The following is an 18,879-nucleotide window of genomic DNA, read 5'->3' on the forward strand; positions in this document are numbered from 1 at the left end:
ACCCCATCCACTCCCAAATTGATAGAGTACTTTTCTTTGCATTCTCCATTGAGTATTAAGTTACTTAGTAGTTCATTTTCTAAATGTTGAATAAAAACATTTCCTATATTTTTAATGTCAAAGAAAGTACAACCTAATAAATTAATGAGCTTGTCCATTCAATTTTATAATGATGAATCCTCTCGTTTTGCAGTATTGAAGACAGGACCTATGAATTTGTGAATGCTAGGGAAGTGGGGAGGGTCTAAGTAAAGTGTTCAAGCTGACCTTAACTTTTATCCAGGTTGGCAATAAATCTGTGATCCCCCTCTATAGCTTACTGAATAGTTGCAAGTATAAGCCTATACCACCAGACTTGGGTTATGTGATTTATTTTTTATATAATACCTTCTGGCTATTGTGAATGCATATTAATATAGAAGATCCATCTGATAAAAATATGTTCTATATCATAGTTCCCAGTGTCATACAAAAGCATTAAAAATGAATTATGAAAACAATTATTTTGATAGTTAAATACATGTTTGATTTAGAATTTATGAGAACACTTCTCAGCATAATATAAATTGAAAACACAAACTGGGGAAGAGAACATTTCTGGTTATGTATATTAGAGCACAGTTGCAGTAGTGTAAAGATGAAGCATGCAGTCTTAATCTTTGTGTAAATGATGAGAGCATATCCAGGAAACATTAAAGAACATTTATAATCAGTCCTAGATTAATGGGGAATCCATGTTAGCCATAGTGTTCTTTTCATTCAAATATTGTTTCCCTTTAACATGTGAACTTTGCTGTATACATAGTTTGGGGTATTTATTTTGTCAAAGTGACAATATACTGAGAGTGAACAGACTTCCAGAATAAAGTATTTGTCTCTATCAGGTCCACTACCTGATGGTTCTGTCTGCCAACTGGGCCTATGTGAAAGATGCCTGCCGCATGCAGAAGTATGAAGACATCAAGTCAAAGGAGGAGCAAGAGCTTCATGACATTCATTCCACTCGCTCCAAAGAGCGGCTCAATGCATACACATAAATACGTTTCTCTGTTCCTTACCACTCGAATGCATTGGTGTTTAATTAAGGGCCATCCAACCATCCAACCTGTGAAAAGCAAAACGAGAGTGCTTCTCATCAAAGATATGTAGGGTGACTAATGAATCACCTGAGTATAACTCTTTGCTGTTTAGCATTCAATCTCCTAATTTGTTAAATCGGAATGACCAAATTTCTTCTACAAGCTCCTATTCAGTCTTTTCTTTTTAATCTCTCAAACTGATTTAGTTATTCTGTAAGATCAAAGATATTAACATTGTCAAATGCAAAACTTTGTTTGATTTTTAATCACCTCCCACATATCACACATAACTTTTTTTTCTTATGTTTTGAAAGAGAAAATAGCTTTTTATACTTTTTAGTTTTGATTTCAGTAACTAGCTTAACTACAGGTAACCTTCAAAGGGACCATTGTACATTATGAACAAGAAACAGAGATGACATCACGATAACTCTTCTTGATATGGGAATCTAGTTTGGAGATCAGTGGCCACATGGCTATTGGCCCTGGTTAATGTTTTCATCAATCTAAGGTGCAATTTCTAAATTTATAAGGGTAGGTTTAAAAAAAAGTGCTTCTTATCTTTGTTAACATTGTATTTTTTTTTCTTGATGTACTTAAACTCTGATTACTCATGTTTATGTTGTGAGCATGTAGAACCGTAATGCTAATGCATGGCCAGTTGCCTTTCTAAGATTGTGACACCAGGCTTACCTTTTAAAGTTTAGTATAGAAACAATTATCATGGAAATAACTACTGTGGACTGTTGGAGAGTGATCTTTTTGTGATTTATGCAGTGGCTGGATTGGATCTTTTAATATGCTAATGTGGAAAAATTAATTACCTTTATGAAGGTGGTATCTTAAACATAAGCACACTAAACCCTCAAGACTTGTTTTACCCACTTAAAGCTTCTAACGGATTGCACCTCTGTAAGCTATTTCTTAAAATGTGTATGATATATTTGAAAAGACTTTCATTAATATAATAGCTTTGCTTGCAGCCTTCCAATCTATGTTGGTTTACCTGTAGTGTTTTCTAAAGGGTGGTCAGAGGCCACTAGAGAATGTATTGTTTGGGAGTGTAGTGATATATTTTGTGTTTTTATTTCAAGTAAGTCATTTTAACCGAATGTTCATTCATATTCATTTATAAGAAGTACCTATATAAGACAAATTTTAAAAAGAAAAACAATCAGTATTAATGGACCAAATTTCGTGTTTGTTTTAACCTTGACTCTCTTTTGATTCTTTCTAATGCTACAAGAATGCTGTGAAGTGTCATTTCAAATAATGATGTAGCCTGACAAGAAATTTTGTCAGTGTATAAACCTAGGTAGTATTGTGCACTGATTTGACCATTGTGAAATCCTCCTTCAGTGTAAGTGCATTCCCAATAAAATTTATTGAGTGAAACAATCTTTGTACAACTACTAGTCATGCATCATCAGTAATTTTACAAGTTCTTGTAGTAGGTGGGGGGGGTATTACTAGCGTTATCTGTGGCATGATTATGCATTCTATAATATTAATTTGGGGGTCCTTTTGCTTTTTTAACACTTAGATTATCTTAATGGTTCAATGTTTTTCTGATATATGCAGTATTAAATATATTCAGCAAAAGTATTAATGGGCTTCTTTAAATTCTATATTATAGTGTTTCAGTTCTGTGTCTACAGTGTGTGATGATTTTTAAAACTGTCTTTTAAATTTATGTAATGATGTTGACATTTTGACTTTTATTTCTGGTTTTAGAGTTTGTATTTTCATGGAGTGCTTTGTAGCAGGCATTACAAGTAATCTGTTTTGTACATAAATGTGCCAACAGCTTGATGGTGGCGTTTTTGAAATGTAGAACAAAGTGCTTGCAAAATGTAATAAATACACTTGTGTACTTTGTGTACTTATTATTAGTTTCTGCAGTGGTTTTTGTTTGTCTTGTTCATTCCTCTTCTTGTGTGTGCAGTCTTCCAATGCAATAAAAAGTCATCTGGGAAAGATTCTTAGTTCAGATGAGGGGATCTGACCCTTCAACATTTAGGAAAATTTTTTTGTGTGAACATCCAATTGGAAAAGACTGAGGAACTGTCAATTTATGAAGACTTTGAGGGTTAAAAATATTTGTCCAATTTCTTTCTTTCTTTTTTTTTTTTTTTTTTTTTTTTTTTTTTTTTTTTTTTGGTTTTCTTGCCTGATTTCTTTTTTTTTTTTTTTTTCTTTTTTTTTTTTTTGTGGTTTCTCTAGGGTTTATCAGACTCAAAGAAAATTCACAAACAAAAACTGCTTTCTTGGTTTGCTTCTAAATATGAAGATAAGAGCAATGAAATGGAATAAAAGTTTCTAGAATTTTTGTTATAGATCTAAATTATCCTTTTCTTATAGACAAAGTGACATAGAAATGGTGACATTAGAGTTACCATTTAAGTTTTATAAGGTATAAGACATTACGATCTTTACTCATGCACTGCTGCACATTGCAACATGAAACTTTCTTGAACTCCCATTAACATGTGCAATATTGAAAGAACATTTGTACAAGTACCTTAATTATATTTAAAATAATTTTTAAGATAATAAGAAAGTCATTAAATTTTCTAGGGTATATTAATTTTAGTATAGCAGTATTTTTTCTCAAATATCAACCTAAGCAGAACTTTTATAATATACTGTTCCTTCTTTATTCCTTAGGTAATCTATTCTAAGATTTCCAATAGATATTTGAAACTGTAGAGTACTTAGCTGTATACACACTGTAATTCATATACACATATCTATCATACTGTTATATACAGTAAAAATTGGGAAAATTTAAAGTAAAACAAGACTATTGTATTTAAAGTAAAAAAAATCAATTTATTAATTAAAATGTAATTTCTCTCTTTTGTCTCATATCTCTGGCTCTGGTCCCCCCCTCTTTCTCTATCAACTGCCATATCACTAGTAGAATATGCACTGTTGATTCAGTGGACAAACAGGTAGTATGTACACTGTAGACTTACTACACAAGTGTGTACTACATGCACTCTGGATACATTGGACAAGTGAGTTGTATGTACATTGTGGATTTACTGGACAAATTGGTAGTACATATATTGTGCATACACTGGACAAAAAGGTGATGTGTGTACACTGTGAATTCACTGGATAAATGGGTAGGATGTACACTTTAGATACACTGGACAAATAGGTGGTGTGTATACTGTGCATACCCTGGACCAATGGATAAGATGTTCACTGTGGATAACTGGACCAATGGGTAGCTGTACACTGCGGATACACTGGACAAACAGGTGATTCAGAGTAAAATGCAGATCACCATACTACTTATAACAAAGTTTATGAGTTTTTGAAATTTTCCAGAATTATTTGGACCATAGTTAAATATCAGTAACAAAGCAATACCCCATAAAAGGAGGAACTACCTATGCAATAATTTCTGTGATCTCATAGCCTCTCTTTTTAACTAGTTGTTATTGTAGTATGTATTTTTTTTTAAAAAAAATTTATTGGATATTTTATTTACATTTCAGATGTAATCCCTTTTCCCCACCCCCCACCCAGGAACCCTCTATCTTACCCCCACTCCTGCTTCTATGAGGACATGCCCCCACCCACTCACCCACTCCAATCTCCCTGCCTTCAAATTCCCCCACCTCCCTGCCCTCAAATTCCCCCACAATGGGGTGTCCAGCCTTCACTGGACCAAGGACTTCCTCACCCACACCTATACCCAAGAGAATGTCATTCTCCCCTATGTATACAGCTGGGGCCCTGGGTCTCTCCCTATGTGCTCCCAGGCTGATGGTTTAGACCCTGGGAGTTCTGGTTGCTTGGTATTGTTGCTCTTCCCATGGGGTTGTAAATCCTTTCAGCTTGTCTCTCACTCCTCCATTGGGAACCCCGTGATCAGCTTAATGGCTAGCTGTGAGCATCAGCCTCTCTATATTTCAGGCTGTGGCAGACATCTAAGGAGACAGCTATATCAGGCTCCTGTCAGCATGCACTTTCTGGCATGCACATCTGTGTCTACCTTTGGTGACTGCAGTCTCCGGATGGCCCCTCCTTCAGTTTCTGTCCTACACTGTTTCCATATTTGCTCCCATGAGTATTTGGTTACTTCTTCTAAGAAGGGACAAAGCACCCACACTTTGGTCTTCCTTGTTCATGAGTTTCACGTGGTCTGTGACTCTGTAGTATGTATTCTTCATAGAGCATCCTCATACTTTTTATTAAAAAACTGCAAAACATATCTTTAAATAATGTCAACATATAGTTAATTTTAATCCTAAGCAATTTTCTAGTTTTAATAATAAAATAGGTATAGGCCATCTTTACATTAAATTTATAATGTGCATTTATGTAAAAGTTAGAAAATAATTTCTGAAAAAGCAAGTATTTATTTTTGTCTTAACAAACTAAAGTTTAAAGTACATTTATTTTAAGCAAATGTATAGCTTAAAATCACATTAATGAAATCTGAATTATACTACAGTATGATAACCACTTTAACATATTTTGAAAACTATTCAGATGATATACCATTTTAAATCGCTAGAGGAAAATTTGCATAAAATTCTACTAGTTCAAATATAAACAGCCATTACCAGCATGTATTATTAATTTCTTAGCATAAAAATAAATTTTAGGCTTTTTATCACTGTTCAAGAACTCTTTACTCTTTAAAACTAAAAAACAATTTTAAGAGGAAAATAATAAATTATTAATAGATGAATTAATATTCTGAAACATCATCTTGACATGTGCATTAATAACCTGTGAGATTTTTCTTGATATATTGAAGTGTCATAGAAAATAAAATGTAATAAAACAATGAAGGAATTGAAAAATCTGAACTATTATCAAAGGAATTAAGGAAGAGACCATAGTGTAGGGCAGAAAGTTTTTTTGTGACATTCACTTAGGATGCTCCAGAAAGATCATATTCATTAGGTTGGTTTTCTGTTTTCTTTTTCTTTTTTGTTTCCTTTTCTTTTTGTTTAGTTGAGACAGTTAGTCTGCATAGTACAGGCCAGCTTGTTTTTGTGTCCCCCCCAGAGCACCTCTGAACTCACAGTACTCTGGTATGTCTCCATTGTCCTAGGATTGTAAGCATGATGTCATCTTCTATATATGCCTTGTTTTCTTCTGTTTTGATATGACCATGTGTGTTTGCTGCTTTTTTGTTGGAAAAAAATATATACAAGTGACCTGAAGAACATAATTATTTTAACTAATTTGCTAGTTGATGAATCTGTACATATAACCAATGACACATATGAAATATTTTCATGCCTTCTATTAAATAAGCATGAATTATTTCCCATTTGGTCTTTTGAAAAAATTTAAACTTTCCCATTTATTCTTAGAAAAATTTGTCTATATAAGTATATATACATGTGCTTTTCTACTTTTGTATTTGTATATACATATATACATATACATACACATATATATATATATCATAACTCTGCCAAGAAGATATCATCCTAGCTTTTCAAGATATAAAAGAAAATTATTTCTCAAAAGAATAATATGTTAAAAATTATCTGTGTTTTTCATGGACAGAAAAGAAAGCCTGAACTGTCCACTAGATTATGTCAACCAAAACCATCAAAATAGAATTTCAGATCCTTTTTTCCCATTTAGAAATTCTCCCTCTAGTGACCCAGAAAATACAACTCAGACTTACTTGCCATTGCAATTTTAATCTATATCTATTTTTATAGACACAATGTTGCAAATGATTACTATATTCATCATCCTCCTTTAACGTTTTATTTTTAATATGATGAATATGATGATACCAAGCCTTTGAAATCAAATACAATAACATTTTGAAGGGAGAACTGAGTGTTCTCACCATGTGAATGAAGCTTAATAAAGCAGTAATTTTCCTGAAAGGCCTTTAGGGGTATAAAATAATTTTGCTTTCTAAGCCACATAGAACTCAAACTAGATACAACTGATTTTAAAAAACATATTTTTCACATAATATTGTGTTACTTGTAAAGATTGGCAGTTGGTTTTAAGAACCTTTTCACTTATATTTTACTGTTTTTTTTTTTTTTATCTCATACACATGAATCACCAGGTAGCTTTCAGACACTTCTAAATAGGATTTTTAACGATTTAGGTTAATGTAAGTTTCATGCTTAAAGTAAAATAAAAGAGGTGTTTGCTGAGCGAAGCCAAAGGTTCTAATATTAATATGACCTTGACACATAGTACACAGAGGGTGTAGCTTATTTTCTCTTACAGTAGTTTTGGCCTTACTTCACCCTAGCTACTCAAATTTCTAAAACGTATAGTTTCTAACCACTGCAAACCACATAAAAGCTAAATTTTAGACACCTATTTTTTAACTCGCAACCATGTTTTTGAGGATATTTACTATACTGAAGCCAAAGAAATGCCTACTGCTCTCAAACCTTTTGAGGTCCTGCCTTATAACGTATATCCTGTTAGGAATGCACTGATCATTTCCTACATGATTGCAGTCACTAATTTCTATCTTCCATTACTTTGAACTGTTATCTTTTATTCACTGTCATGGTAATATAATAACCCTTATTTATCTCATCTTCCCTAAATTCCACATGTGAACTAAGAAAACATGGATAGAGAGAAAAAAATTGAAGCTCATAATTTTAATGATTAAGCCTCAGGGCTGCGAATAAAAACACTCCATTTCTCTAAAAGTAAGGATGACAAGCTGTGTCTATATATGACCATATATCAGATGTTTTAGATTTTATGTGACATGAGGTCTCTATTATAGGTACTGATCTCTCTCTCTCTCTCTCTCTCTCTCTCTCTCTCTCTCTCTCTCTCTCTCTCTCTCTCTCTTCTCTCTCGTCTTTGCAATAAAGGAAGCATGAAACTAATATTATTCTCTACAAGTATGAAAGGAACTTATTACAGGACCCTTGAAATGTAAAAATTCACATATATTAAAGTTTCTTAAACAAAATTGTGCAATGATGTAATCTTTGTATATCCTTTTATAGACTTTAAATCATACCACCATTACATATAACAATACAACATAGATTCTGTTTTAATAGTTGTTGGACTATTGTTTAAGAAAGGGTGACAAGAAAATGGTGTGCATATGTTCATTATAGACACAATTGCTTTTTCCAAATGATTTAAAAGATAAAATAAGATTTTAAGGTGAGAAATACTGTAGACAATGCTTGAACATATAAGGTATTTAAGGGATGTAAAAGAGTGGGGATTGGATAGGAAATTTTACTGAGATGTTACAAAGAAGACAGGCCAAACAATGCAGTACAGAGTAACATCAGGACCTGTCAGTCCTCACCATCGATCTCTTCTCTATTCCACAGGCAAAACTATTCTCTATAAAGTAAGTGAAATAACGTATTTTTCTCCTCCACCCTCCGAGGCAGGTGTTTACAACCTGTGGTCTTCAAGCAGCATATGTCCCAAGATAGCTGTGAAAATGACTCAGTACATTTGTAGATGACATCACGTCTCAATGTCAAATGGTTAGCTGTCCTTATTATATCATGTACTGTCATGTTCAGAAGTAAAAGACAAAGGTCTCATATTTTTCTCTCTCTAAGCTTCTGTTTCTAAATTTATATCAGATATCACACCCCTTCTTAATACATTTTACATACACAAGAAATTCCTTTCTTGGACTCCTCCCTGTGAAATACTCACCAGTGCACTGCAACAGACACCCAGAAAGTCTCTGAACATACTTGATTATGAGGCTTCCATTTAACCACCTTACTTGGCTATTGCTCAAAATACTTGGGAGAAATTCCATGGCAGTTACCCACTCTTATACAGCAGCATCTACTTGCCTAGAACCCTGAAAAATGCAGTTAGGCTATGAGAACACCCCCAACTCCCAATTCACCCAAAGTGAATTGGTTCTTCAGTTTAGTAACCTATACAGAGTTCAAGCTTCCTACTGAATATATCTTCTTGTGAGCCATAGTAATTTGGTCAATTAAATACAGATTTATATCTCATTCCCTATTTTCTTGAAGGGCGTTAAACATACATTAGCTATACATATTAGAAACATTTTACTATTGATTTTTTCAACACAGATAGATGTAATTTTCTTTTTTGACAATGACACTATTCTCTATTACAATCTATCTTCACATTCTCAATCCGTATTGAGAAACATCAATTTTCGCTACCCTGAATTTCTGTAAAAGCCTATTATCTAGATTTGCTCTGCATCTATGTGACTATATTGGGTCTGTTCTGTAGGTGAATAACTCTCCAGTGGCTTTCATTTGTCTCTGGAGGAATATAAACTTTAATTAGTATACTCATGGCACTTTTACTCTGTCCCTTAGGAAGCTTCGCTGTTCTTACCAACTATTAGAATTGTAGACATGCAGAGATTTTTAATTCATCAAATTCATTGTTTTTCACCCACTTGGTTTTAAACTATATCTTGTCCAACTAGAATGTTCCTCTCCTTTTCTTTGTTTAACTTATTTGTGTGTCACCTTCTACATTCTTAATATCTTTATTAATTAGTATCACTATATGTGTATATATGTGTATATAGGTGTGTTTCTGTGTGTATGCTTGCATGTGTGACCTTTCACTCATAGTTCAACATGCTTTGCCTTGGAGAAAGTATTGGTTTGATTAAATTTTGATTTTAGAACACTGTAAACAAACTTTGGTGTAATTTTCATAAATATTGGAAAATGATATTATATATGCTTCATTTGAGTAAAATGTAAGCTTGGAATGACCACTCTTTTATTCTAAATTCTACTCTCTGTAACATCTTTATGGCTGACTGCTAGATTTTTCTTAAGTATTTGTAAAAAATGAATTATATTATAATAGTTATATAAATATTCATACACAAAAATCAGATGTAAGGTAAGAAATAATGGTTTATTTAACTTGGCTTTAAAAATTGAAAGATAAACTAAGGCATTTTTTTGATATGTTCAATTTACACGAGTAATACAAAGTATATTAAACTAAAATTTTGTCATTTACTTATAGTTTATTTAATAAGAGTAATTTTAATGTGAGGCATGTCACCAAAAAAAAGTAGCCTGTACTTTACATTGTAGCTTTTGAAAGAATGCCACATATATTCTTCTGATTTTATATAATGATCATCACAATGTGAAAACTATAGCCTAATTTAAAGGAGCTTGTCTAATAATTTAGGAGAGATCTGGTATTCATAGGTTTAAAGGTGTAAAATAAAAACAATACACACATATTTATTTATTGGTCAAAATTTCAATATGGTTCTTCAGATTAAAAAATATATAACAAAACTTGAAGCTCTTGCAGAGGATCCAGGTTTAATTCCCAGCACCCATGCAATATCTTGCAACTGACTCTAGCTCCAATTCCAAGGGAATCTAATGCCCTCATGTAGCCTCTGTAGGCACTGGGCACAAAGGTAGTACAAAGACACACGTGGTCTTCAACTTAATATTAGAGTACAGGAGTAAGAACCTGCAGTAATATTATGCATTCACAGTAAATTCATTGATTCAAATTCTTAGCCCTGTAAATAGATTGCTCAAGAAAGCTAGTTTGTTGTTCATAACTACAGAGGTATTTGGATAAGTCAGTGGTTTGGTAAAACTCTATTTTATCAAGTGGTATTATATCAGAAGAGAGCGACTCAACAATTTTCTGAAAATGCATTCTATTACATATTTTGGTTTTAAATGTGTTAATAGTTTACTTTCTAAATAGAGAGGGTGATATCTGTCAAAATGCTATTTCATTTTGGTAATACATGTTTTAAAAATCTGTATTAAGAAGTCAAAGCGATGTTTCCATGGTTAAGCACACTGAATGTTTTATCAGAAAGATCCATGTTCAGTTTTTCATTACTCATATGGTGGCTCACAACAATCTCCAACTTTAGTCTGAGGGATCTAACACCCTCTTATGGCCTCAATGGCACTGCTTGTAATGATATACAGACATATAGGCAAAACACCCATGCACATAAAATAATATTAGAATGAAAGACTATACATTTCTCTACATTTTAAGTATTTTATACGTATCTAGTACCATTTAAGTATTTTCTACATAGTAACTGTTATATAACCATATGGACATATGACTAAGTTTCTATCTCTTTTGTACATGAACATTCTACCAAAATGAGACTATGTATTATGTTAGGCAGGAGGTGATGATATCTTGTGACAACTTCAATAACAGTAGACAAAACACAAATTGACCAGAAATTAGATATTTAGGTAGAGTTGGGGTTTCCAAAAAGAATGCAAAGGATCTTATAGAAAAGAAAAAGAGGCAAAGCTTACTTCATATTCATTCTACTGAGGGTAAATGGATGAGTAATGCATGAAACCTCCCTTGTTCAAAGAAATTGTGCTGAATTTCATTTGTCTGGAGTTAACAACTTCAATAATAACATACAAACTTAAAACTACACGTGTTGCCAGGGCAATGTAGACATAAATTTCTCACCAACTCATTTTTTGGGTTACCAGCCTCTGTGTAGCACTCCTAATGACAAAAACTGGAAGGAAGACCTAGAGAAAAGCAAGTGTGATTTTTTTTTCTTCATGTGAGAAAAGAAAGAGGTTTCTAATCGAGAGACAACAAACTAACCAAGATACACTATCAACTATCTGTGCTTTGATCAGAAAACATACACAGACTAATTCAACAACTAAAAAATAAACTAGTTAAAGTTTAAATTAATGAAAAATTGACGGGGATATGCTAAAAAGCTTCTTTATTGATGGTTATACATTTATGATCTTGAAATACGAGAGATTTCTGGGATTGTCTTTCAACAGCCACTGATATATGCCATATTCTGCTCCAAGAACACCAGAAAAGAATATACGGGACATTTCACTAAGACTGGGTGTATTTTGTTTAAATTCTACATTTTTGCAATTATTACTGACATGAGGTATGAATATTTTACTGTCGTTTACAGAGGGAGAAGTTTTTATGGCATCGATCTTTCTAGTGTAGAGCATTTGGACTTGTAGCTCTTTACTCAGCTTTGGCCTCTTTCTTTTCTTCCTCCTCAGATGACTTCTCAACATTTTGTTTTTCCTCCTTAAGTTCTATTCCAGTACTTTCCTCTGCTTTCTTGGGTGACTTCTCAACATGATGTTTTCTTTTCCTAGGTAAAGCTGCAACATACCTCCTTTTTTGCTCATATCTTTTATTCTCTAAACACAAATGACAAAGTAAAAGGGAGAGACATATACTAAAAATAATAGTCCAAATAACTAGTACGGTAAAAATCACCTGGATTGGCGGTCCCTTGGGAGGGGGGCCACTATCAATACTGCCTCCGAAGCCCTTGTGCAGGCAGAAGGGTGGGGCCCAGTGTTCATCGCAGTGGCAGTGATGTTTATTGTTGCATATACCTCTCTCATTGCAGAACTGAGGCATACAAGATTGTTCCCACTCTGGCGTTGAGACACATTTTCTTCCTAAGCACAAAAGGTCTAAACCACATTCTGTACCATTCTTCACCTCACCAATATCAGGTACACTCATCCCAAAATGGTAGTCAGTACTCCAGCAGCTAGATCCATTGATGTGAGTCGAATGCACAGTAGCATGATTGTGCAAACGAGGAACTTCTGTCACATTCTCACATTGAACTCTCCCACATAGAGCATTTTTCTCATTACATCTTACGTACTTAGCATTTTTCAAACCACAGTGACCAAAGCGATCTCCTCTCGTGTTCATTACTAGGTAGCAATTATCATTCGCATTCTTGGCTCCTTCACCAAAAAGTGTTTTGCACTGTTCATCACGGCTATTACATCGCTTTTGAAAGCAAATACTCAGTCCCAGACAGTGGATCCCATCCTCCACATACACATCTTCTGGGCATGCACCAGAACTTCCATTACACCACTCTGGGAGGTCACATTGATTGTCACTTTCCCTACACAATGTGCCTGATGGCATGAACTTGCAGTTTTGGCAACACAGCCCTGTAGCACACTTTGCCCCAGATACCAGAGTGCAATTTTCTAGACAACATACATCCTGGGCACACAATTTTAAGGAACCGCAATCACATTCCTCTTCATCTTCAATCACTCCATTCCCACAGCGTTTCTTTGTAATAATAGTTGCTGGATTTGGAATATTGCGTAAACAAGTCTTTGTAGAAGTAGTCTCTAAGAATTGTTCATAACTACAGTTGCTGAATGCATCTGAGGGTGCTAGCTTTTTGTTCATTATGCATATGTTTCTCCCACATGTACAATAATTCCCTTCATCATTCATCATCCCCAACACATGACCAATCTCATGTGTCATATATGTCCTAAATGAAGCCAGTCTATCATCCATAATGCACTCTAAACCACAATTCAAATCAATATTGCACACTCCTGAAAAATAGGACACAGTAAGATCATTAACACAAAAATCCTGCTTCACAATAATATGTGCAGAATCATGAACCACACGTTTATTGAAGCTGGATTGTTTCCATTTGCAGAAGTTTTCCATCATATGGTGTGTGGTAGTTACTGTATAGGGGTTTCCTGCATTCCAAATTTCAATTGCAATTAGAACCACATCAAGATTAATTGAGCGATAAATATCATCTACTAAATTGACTCCCATGACTACATCCATCTCCACAATTGTTGAATTTTTGTTTCTGAAGATGAATCTTCCATGATCTACTACAATTGCTAGTTCAAGAAACCAGTGGTGGAGCCACCATCCTGTATAAGAACTTTGTATCGGAGTGGAATTGTCATTCTCTTGAAATTTCAGTTGTTGTGCTATTTCTTCTTTTGTTAGTCTATACCCTATGGGTGTATACTCTGTGTCCTCCCAATCCATCTTATACACTAGGTGTTCAAATGTGGCAGAAACCACTTTGGGCTTGATTTCATAAGTGATTCCATTTGTCTTCAGCATTCCTTGAATGTTTCCTAGACAAGTAGTAAGAGTAACCATGGATTTCGGATCTCCTTCCACATAACCGTGGTAGTAGCAGTCATTCTGGATAAAAGGCTGCTCTTCAAGAAGAGCACCCTGGTCAGTATAGGTGAAAACAGTGAGAGATCTGGATACCAATTTCTTTTTGGCCTTCATGTGGACAATGTGTCTTTGACCCCCAAAGTGCAGGCTATAAGAGATCCAGCCTGGATCATTCATACTTCTGTAAGTGCCTGTGACTCTCAAGGGTATCACTACTTCAGGGGGGCTGTGGTATTGGGATCTCCCAATCGGTGGCCATCTAGAGAAGAACAGAGTTAATTCCAGACACAGTAGCAAGAGGGTAATCTTTACATGTTCCAAGACCTCCAACACTGTCATTATGAAGTAAGGGGTGAAAGAGAATTATATAGGGAAGGAGTTGCTGCCAGTATTTCTCTTCTCTTTAAGTGCTTTGTAAGTAGTAGTCATATTCACTAGACTGTCTTCTGGAGGAGTCAATTCATCAGTGGGAGAACTAAAGGTAAAAACAAAAAGGATGGAAGAAAAGGATTTGGGAGTAGGCAGATGAGGTGGAGCAGAAAGAACACAAAATGTTTTAAAATGGATTAGTGAATAGCTCAAGGCATGACTTGCATATAATAACTGAGGGAAAATCTCAATAATTCTTCCTTTGAATTTCAAATGACTCTTTATATTAATTATCAGAAATTGTAAGTCTTTATACATATTATTTTATCACATATATTACTTAATCACATTTATTTTATATGAAATTCTATGCAATTTTTTCTACTTCAGCTATCACTGTGAAGCCTATGAAACATTAACGTATTACTAATAATTCCTTATTATCCATGGCAATTGCTAAGTTCAGTGATACAGATACATAGACACATAAAAACTAGAATTTTAGACTGGAATAGTTTAGATTAATAGACATATATTACTCAAATGTTTTTATATCTAGGTTTATTGTTTTTCTTTAAACCTCTATACATATTAAATGAAAAAAAACTCCTCAAACTATCTAGTAATAAAACAGTTGGAGACCGGAGAATATCTAGAAAAAAATATGTGAAGAAATAAAAAGGAAGCCAATGAACCTTAAGAAGAGGATAGAAGTTTTGACAAATATAGTGTTATTGTTTGGGACAATGTTTATATGAATGTCCCTGAAACATTTAGAATAATAGGCTGTAACCTGTAACTAGCATTCAGATAAATTTATCTCATAAATCAAGTTAAACACACAGAGAGAAGAACATATACGCGTGCGCGCATGTGCGCGCACACACACACACACAAACACACATCAAATACCAAAATAACAAAACATAAACACTACAAATGTGAAATTGGTAATTAACCTAATAACAGATATACAGGCAGCTTTGTTTCTTTGATTTTAAAAAAGTGGGCATGAAAATATATGCATTCACTGGGCTAGTTAATTGGGAAAAATGTACATACTACAGACATAAAAATCTTAGTAATCTGGGGCATATACTTAGGTCTAGCAGTTAAGACAAAAATACATTTTAAGAATCTGTAGAATTGAATTATTTTTTGAATGATTTCTATGAAATTTTTCTTTTTGTAACCTATTGTGTGTATCCACATGCTTCATCAGATTACTAAAAAATAGGAATTTATTAAGTAATGAACTAAAGATTCCTACAGCGGTTACAATGAAAATCTGCTATGAAAGTATCATCACTCCAAAGAAAAAGTAAACAACATATTTATTTTAAATTAAAATAAATGTTGCCAATATCCAACATCTTTCTATATCCAGCCTTAGACTCATTTCTTTTCAATTTTTCTTTTATCACAATACTATGTGATTTTTTTGGTGTTTTCTTTATGTAATTACTGTGCTATCATCTATGGGATATTCCTTTAGTGAAATACAAAAATCTCTAGACATATGCTTTGGGAGAAAGTTTTAGTTCTGTGTCATTGTACAAAAAAAATTACCATAAATAGAAGAAAAGGTTTTTATTCCCAGAATTTCAATATGCAATACATATAACCAGGTGTTTGACTATGATTTGCTTTGATTGCCAAAGCCAGTTCTGGTTGGAACTTTAAAACACTTTTATTGACTTTTCTTTCTTAGTTTTATACCAAAACCCTAAACATTTTTCACCAGGAATTGGATGACTGAGAGTCTTAATTATATCCTCATTGCTCATACTAAGCTCACGAAAAACCAACAAAATATACAATTTTTCACCTTTATAATTAATCTTAAACTGTATTTACCATCATTTAAAGGTCATGACCTGCAGAGTATTAGCACATTTGAATATCTAATTTATATATTAAAAATATCAGTGTTCATTCCTAACTGAAAATTACACTTCAAATTTACAAAGGACTCAAATGTTTTCTTATGTTTCAAGCTCTTGTCATTGTACCTATCATCCCTATAGCACAGTTAATATTGCTACAAGTTCAATCATGTTTGTCAAAATCTTCAACCCAGTCTAGAATAATGACTTTTCTCTTGCTATATGCTAGCAATACAGTGGGGGTGGTAGGGAAATCACAGTCTACTTATTTAGAGGGATATTTAAATAGAAGAAAGACAAAATTAGGACATGAAAGCTCTATCCTTCACTACATAAAATCCTAAATGGGTATTCATTTTAAATATTTCTATATTCTTAATGATCTGAGCTTTATTGTCTAAATTGTTTCTTAACTTTCTGGTTTTCTGAATTTAATTGTCAAAAGTACTTGTAATGCCTTTGTAGAATTGTAGACTATTAATAAATCCCAGAGGCTCATATATTTTAATGCTTACCAGGGCATGTGTGTCTTTGATAGAGTTAGAAAGACTCAGAGATCTAGTCTTCTCTCTGTCTCTGTCTCTCTGTCTGTTCTCTCTCTCTCTCTCTCTCTCTCTCTCTCTCTCTCTCTCTCTCTCTCTCTCTCCTCTCTTTCTGCCTCCACCTGTAGGTCAGTATGTAGCTCTCAGCCACTACTGCCATGATTGCTACAATGCTAATAATAAACTTACTGTATGAAATTGTAAGCAAGCACTCAGTTAAATATCTTGGTCATGGTGTCTCTTCCTAGCAGGAGGACAAATGGTTAAGTTGGTGCTTGGATTGGTGTCAGCAGTAGAACAGTGACTATAGCAGCTGAAAAGTCAGCATTATCTTTGTTTGGGTTGGATAAGTAAATTTCAATAATGATAATTTGAATGTTACAATCAATAACTCATTTAACACTTGATTAATAGAGAAATGAATATTATTATGAGTCTTTGCTTTTCCTTTGAAGAGAAATAGCAGGAAGGTGTTTCATGTTGAAAATTGACATCATGCTTAGAGTAAAAGAAGTGCCTCGATTACTCAGGAAGAAATCAACACTTAATGGAAGACTCACTTCCTTCGATGCACAGCGCTCATGGGAAAAAAACAAAATACCCAGAGTAAAATCAGTCAAGGTAACACTTCTAGCTTGAGAGTCAAATACTGAAGTATGGAGTTACTTGCATGCTTTTCAGCAATGTATTTGATTATTATTATTATGAAGTGTAAATTGTATTCATGATTGAAGAATCATTTATTAATTTAGTACATCTGTGAATAAACTTAAAAAATATTCATCTTCCACAACCAAGTAATAGGACATTTAGCAATGAAAATGGTTCAGTTAGTGTGTGTTTTTACTTGTTACATTGGCTTTTATAGTAACTACAGAGACCAAAATACCTTAGAGAATGTAATAGTTTGATAATTTTACTTCAAGTGCTATCACAGTACAGATACAGTAAGTGGTCATACATCATGTTTGATAAATTCTCCTTTCTTCTCTATAATCTCATCATATTTTTTAATTTCCTTACCCTAATTACTACTGGCCTTCTCATTCTAACATGTATTCTTATTGTGTCTCACTTCATGACTAATAACATCAGAATAAAAATAATTTAGCAGCATTGTCCAAATAAAATCCAAAATTACATTTGTCTTCTTAATGTTTTATATATATGCATTTAGACTGTGATTCCTTATCATATACATACATACATATATATGTATTTATACATATATATGTGTGTGTATGCATGTGTATTCAAATATGCATAAATATAGTTCCTTCTTTTCATAGAACATAACAGTTGAATGACTTACCAAAAGATGAATTATTGGATCCCATTTTCTTATAGTTACAGTCTTATTCAAGTCTTATATTGTTTATAATAGCCACCTACATGGACTAACATTTTATTTGAGACTTCACGTAACAAATGTAAGTGTAAAGTCTTTCAATTGTTGCTCATTTAAGTTCTAGAATATCTGAGTTCTAGAATAAGGTTCTCTGAGTTCTACAGAAACAAACAAGTGACTGCATTTTCTTCCTCCCTCTGGTTCTATACTATTTATATCAATGTTTGTTACAAAGTACCTCAGTATGAAGAAAATTGACTTCTTTAGTTCTATTCACTGGTTGCAGCAACTCTTCTATATGGACGTACTTACTTTCCTTCCTTGGATGTATACACCTCCTTCATACAGCATAATTAAATTATTTTATTATTCTCTATTCACTAACATTGTTACCATGCTGCCAAGTTATTTTCTTAATATAGAACCATATTATGATGTATTACAAATATATTGAATTCTAGAAGAAAGACCAACTACATTTGAAATAGCATCTCCTGATTCTCGGTATCAGCTGTCATCTGTAACTTTCTTTGTAAGGACAGAGATGCATACCATTATATAAATATTATCTACATATTACAAAGAACTTTGTCTACCAAAAGGGAAAAAACAGAAATTATAGAATAATAAAATGCATAAAATAATATTATCAGAATTAATTTTATGTAAGTTGACTGCCT

At 33.4% G+C, this 18,879-nt stretch overlaps 2 protein-coding genes across 4 annotated transcripts in view; one reads left to right on the forward strand and one right to left on the reverse strand.

Annotated features, from left to right (window-relative positions):
* Gpm6a (glycoprotein M6A) overlaps nt 1–2,965 on the forward strand; it is a 238,771-nt gene extending 235,806 nt beyond the window's left edge. For all 3 annotated transcript variants that reach the window (XM_076914157.1, XM_076914156.1, XM_034520523.2), the window contains exon 7: nt 885–2,965. In XM_076914157.1, the coding sequence (XP_076770272.1) occupies nt 885–1,037 (153 nt within the window). In that variant the 3' untranslated portion in view covers nt 1,038–2,965. The remainder of the gene's footprint in view (nt 1–884) is intronic.
* An 8,830-nt stretch (nt 2,966–11,795) lies between these two features.
* Nucleotides 11,796–18,320, reverse strand: LOC117721988 (disintegrin and metalloproteinase domain-containing protein 21-like). Its single transcript, XM_034520889.2, has 2 exons — nt 18,164–18,320; nt 11,796–14,529 (listed from the first exon to the last, which is right to left on the reverse strand). Exon 2 carries the CDS (start codon nt 14,391–14,393, stop codon nt 12,081–12,083), a length of 2,313 nt encoding a protein of 770 aa, XP_034376780.1. The 5' UTR covers nt 14,394–14,529; nt 18,164–18,320; the 3' UTR covers nt 11,796–12,080.
* Between the last annotated feature and the right edge of the window lie 559 nt (nt 18,321–18,879).

This window comes from Arvicanthis niloticus, chromosome 16, assembly GCF_011762505.2.
Source record: "Arvicanthis niloticus isolate mArvNil1 chromosome 16, mArvNil1.pat.X, whole genome shotgun sequence".
Classification (NCBI taxonomy): Eukaryota; Metazoa; Chordata; class Mammalia; order Rodentia; family Muridae; genus Arvicanthis; species Arvicanthis niloticus.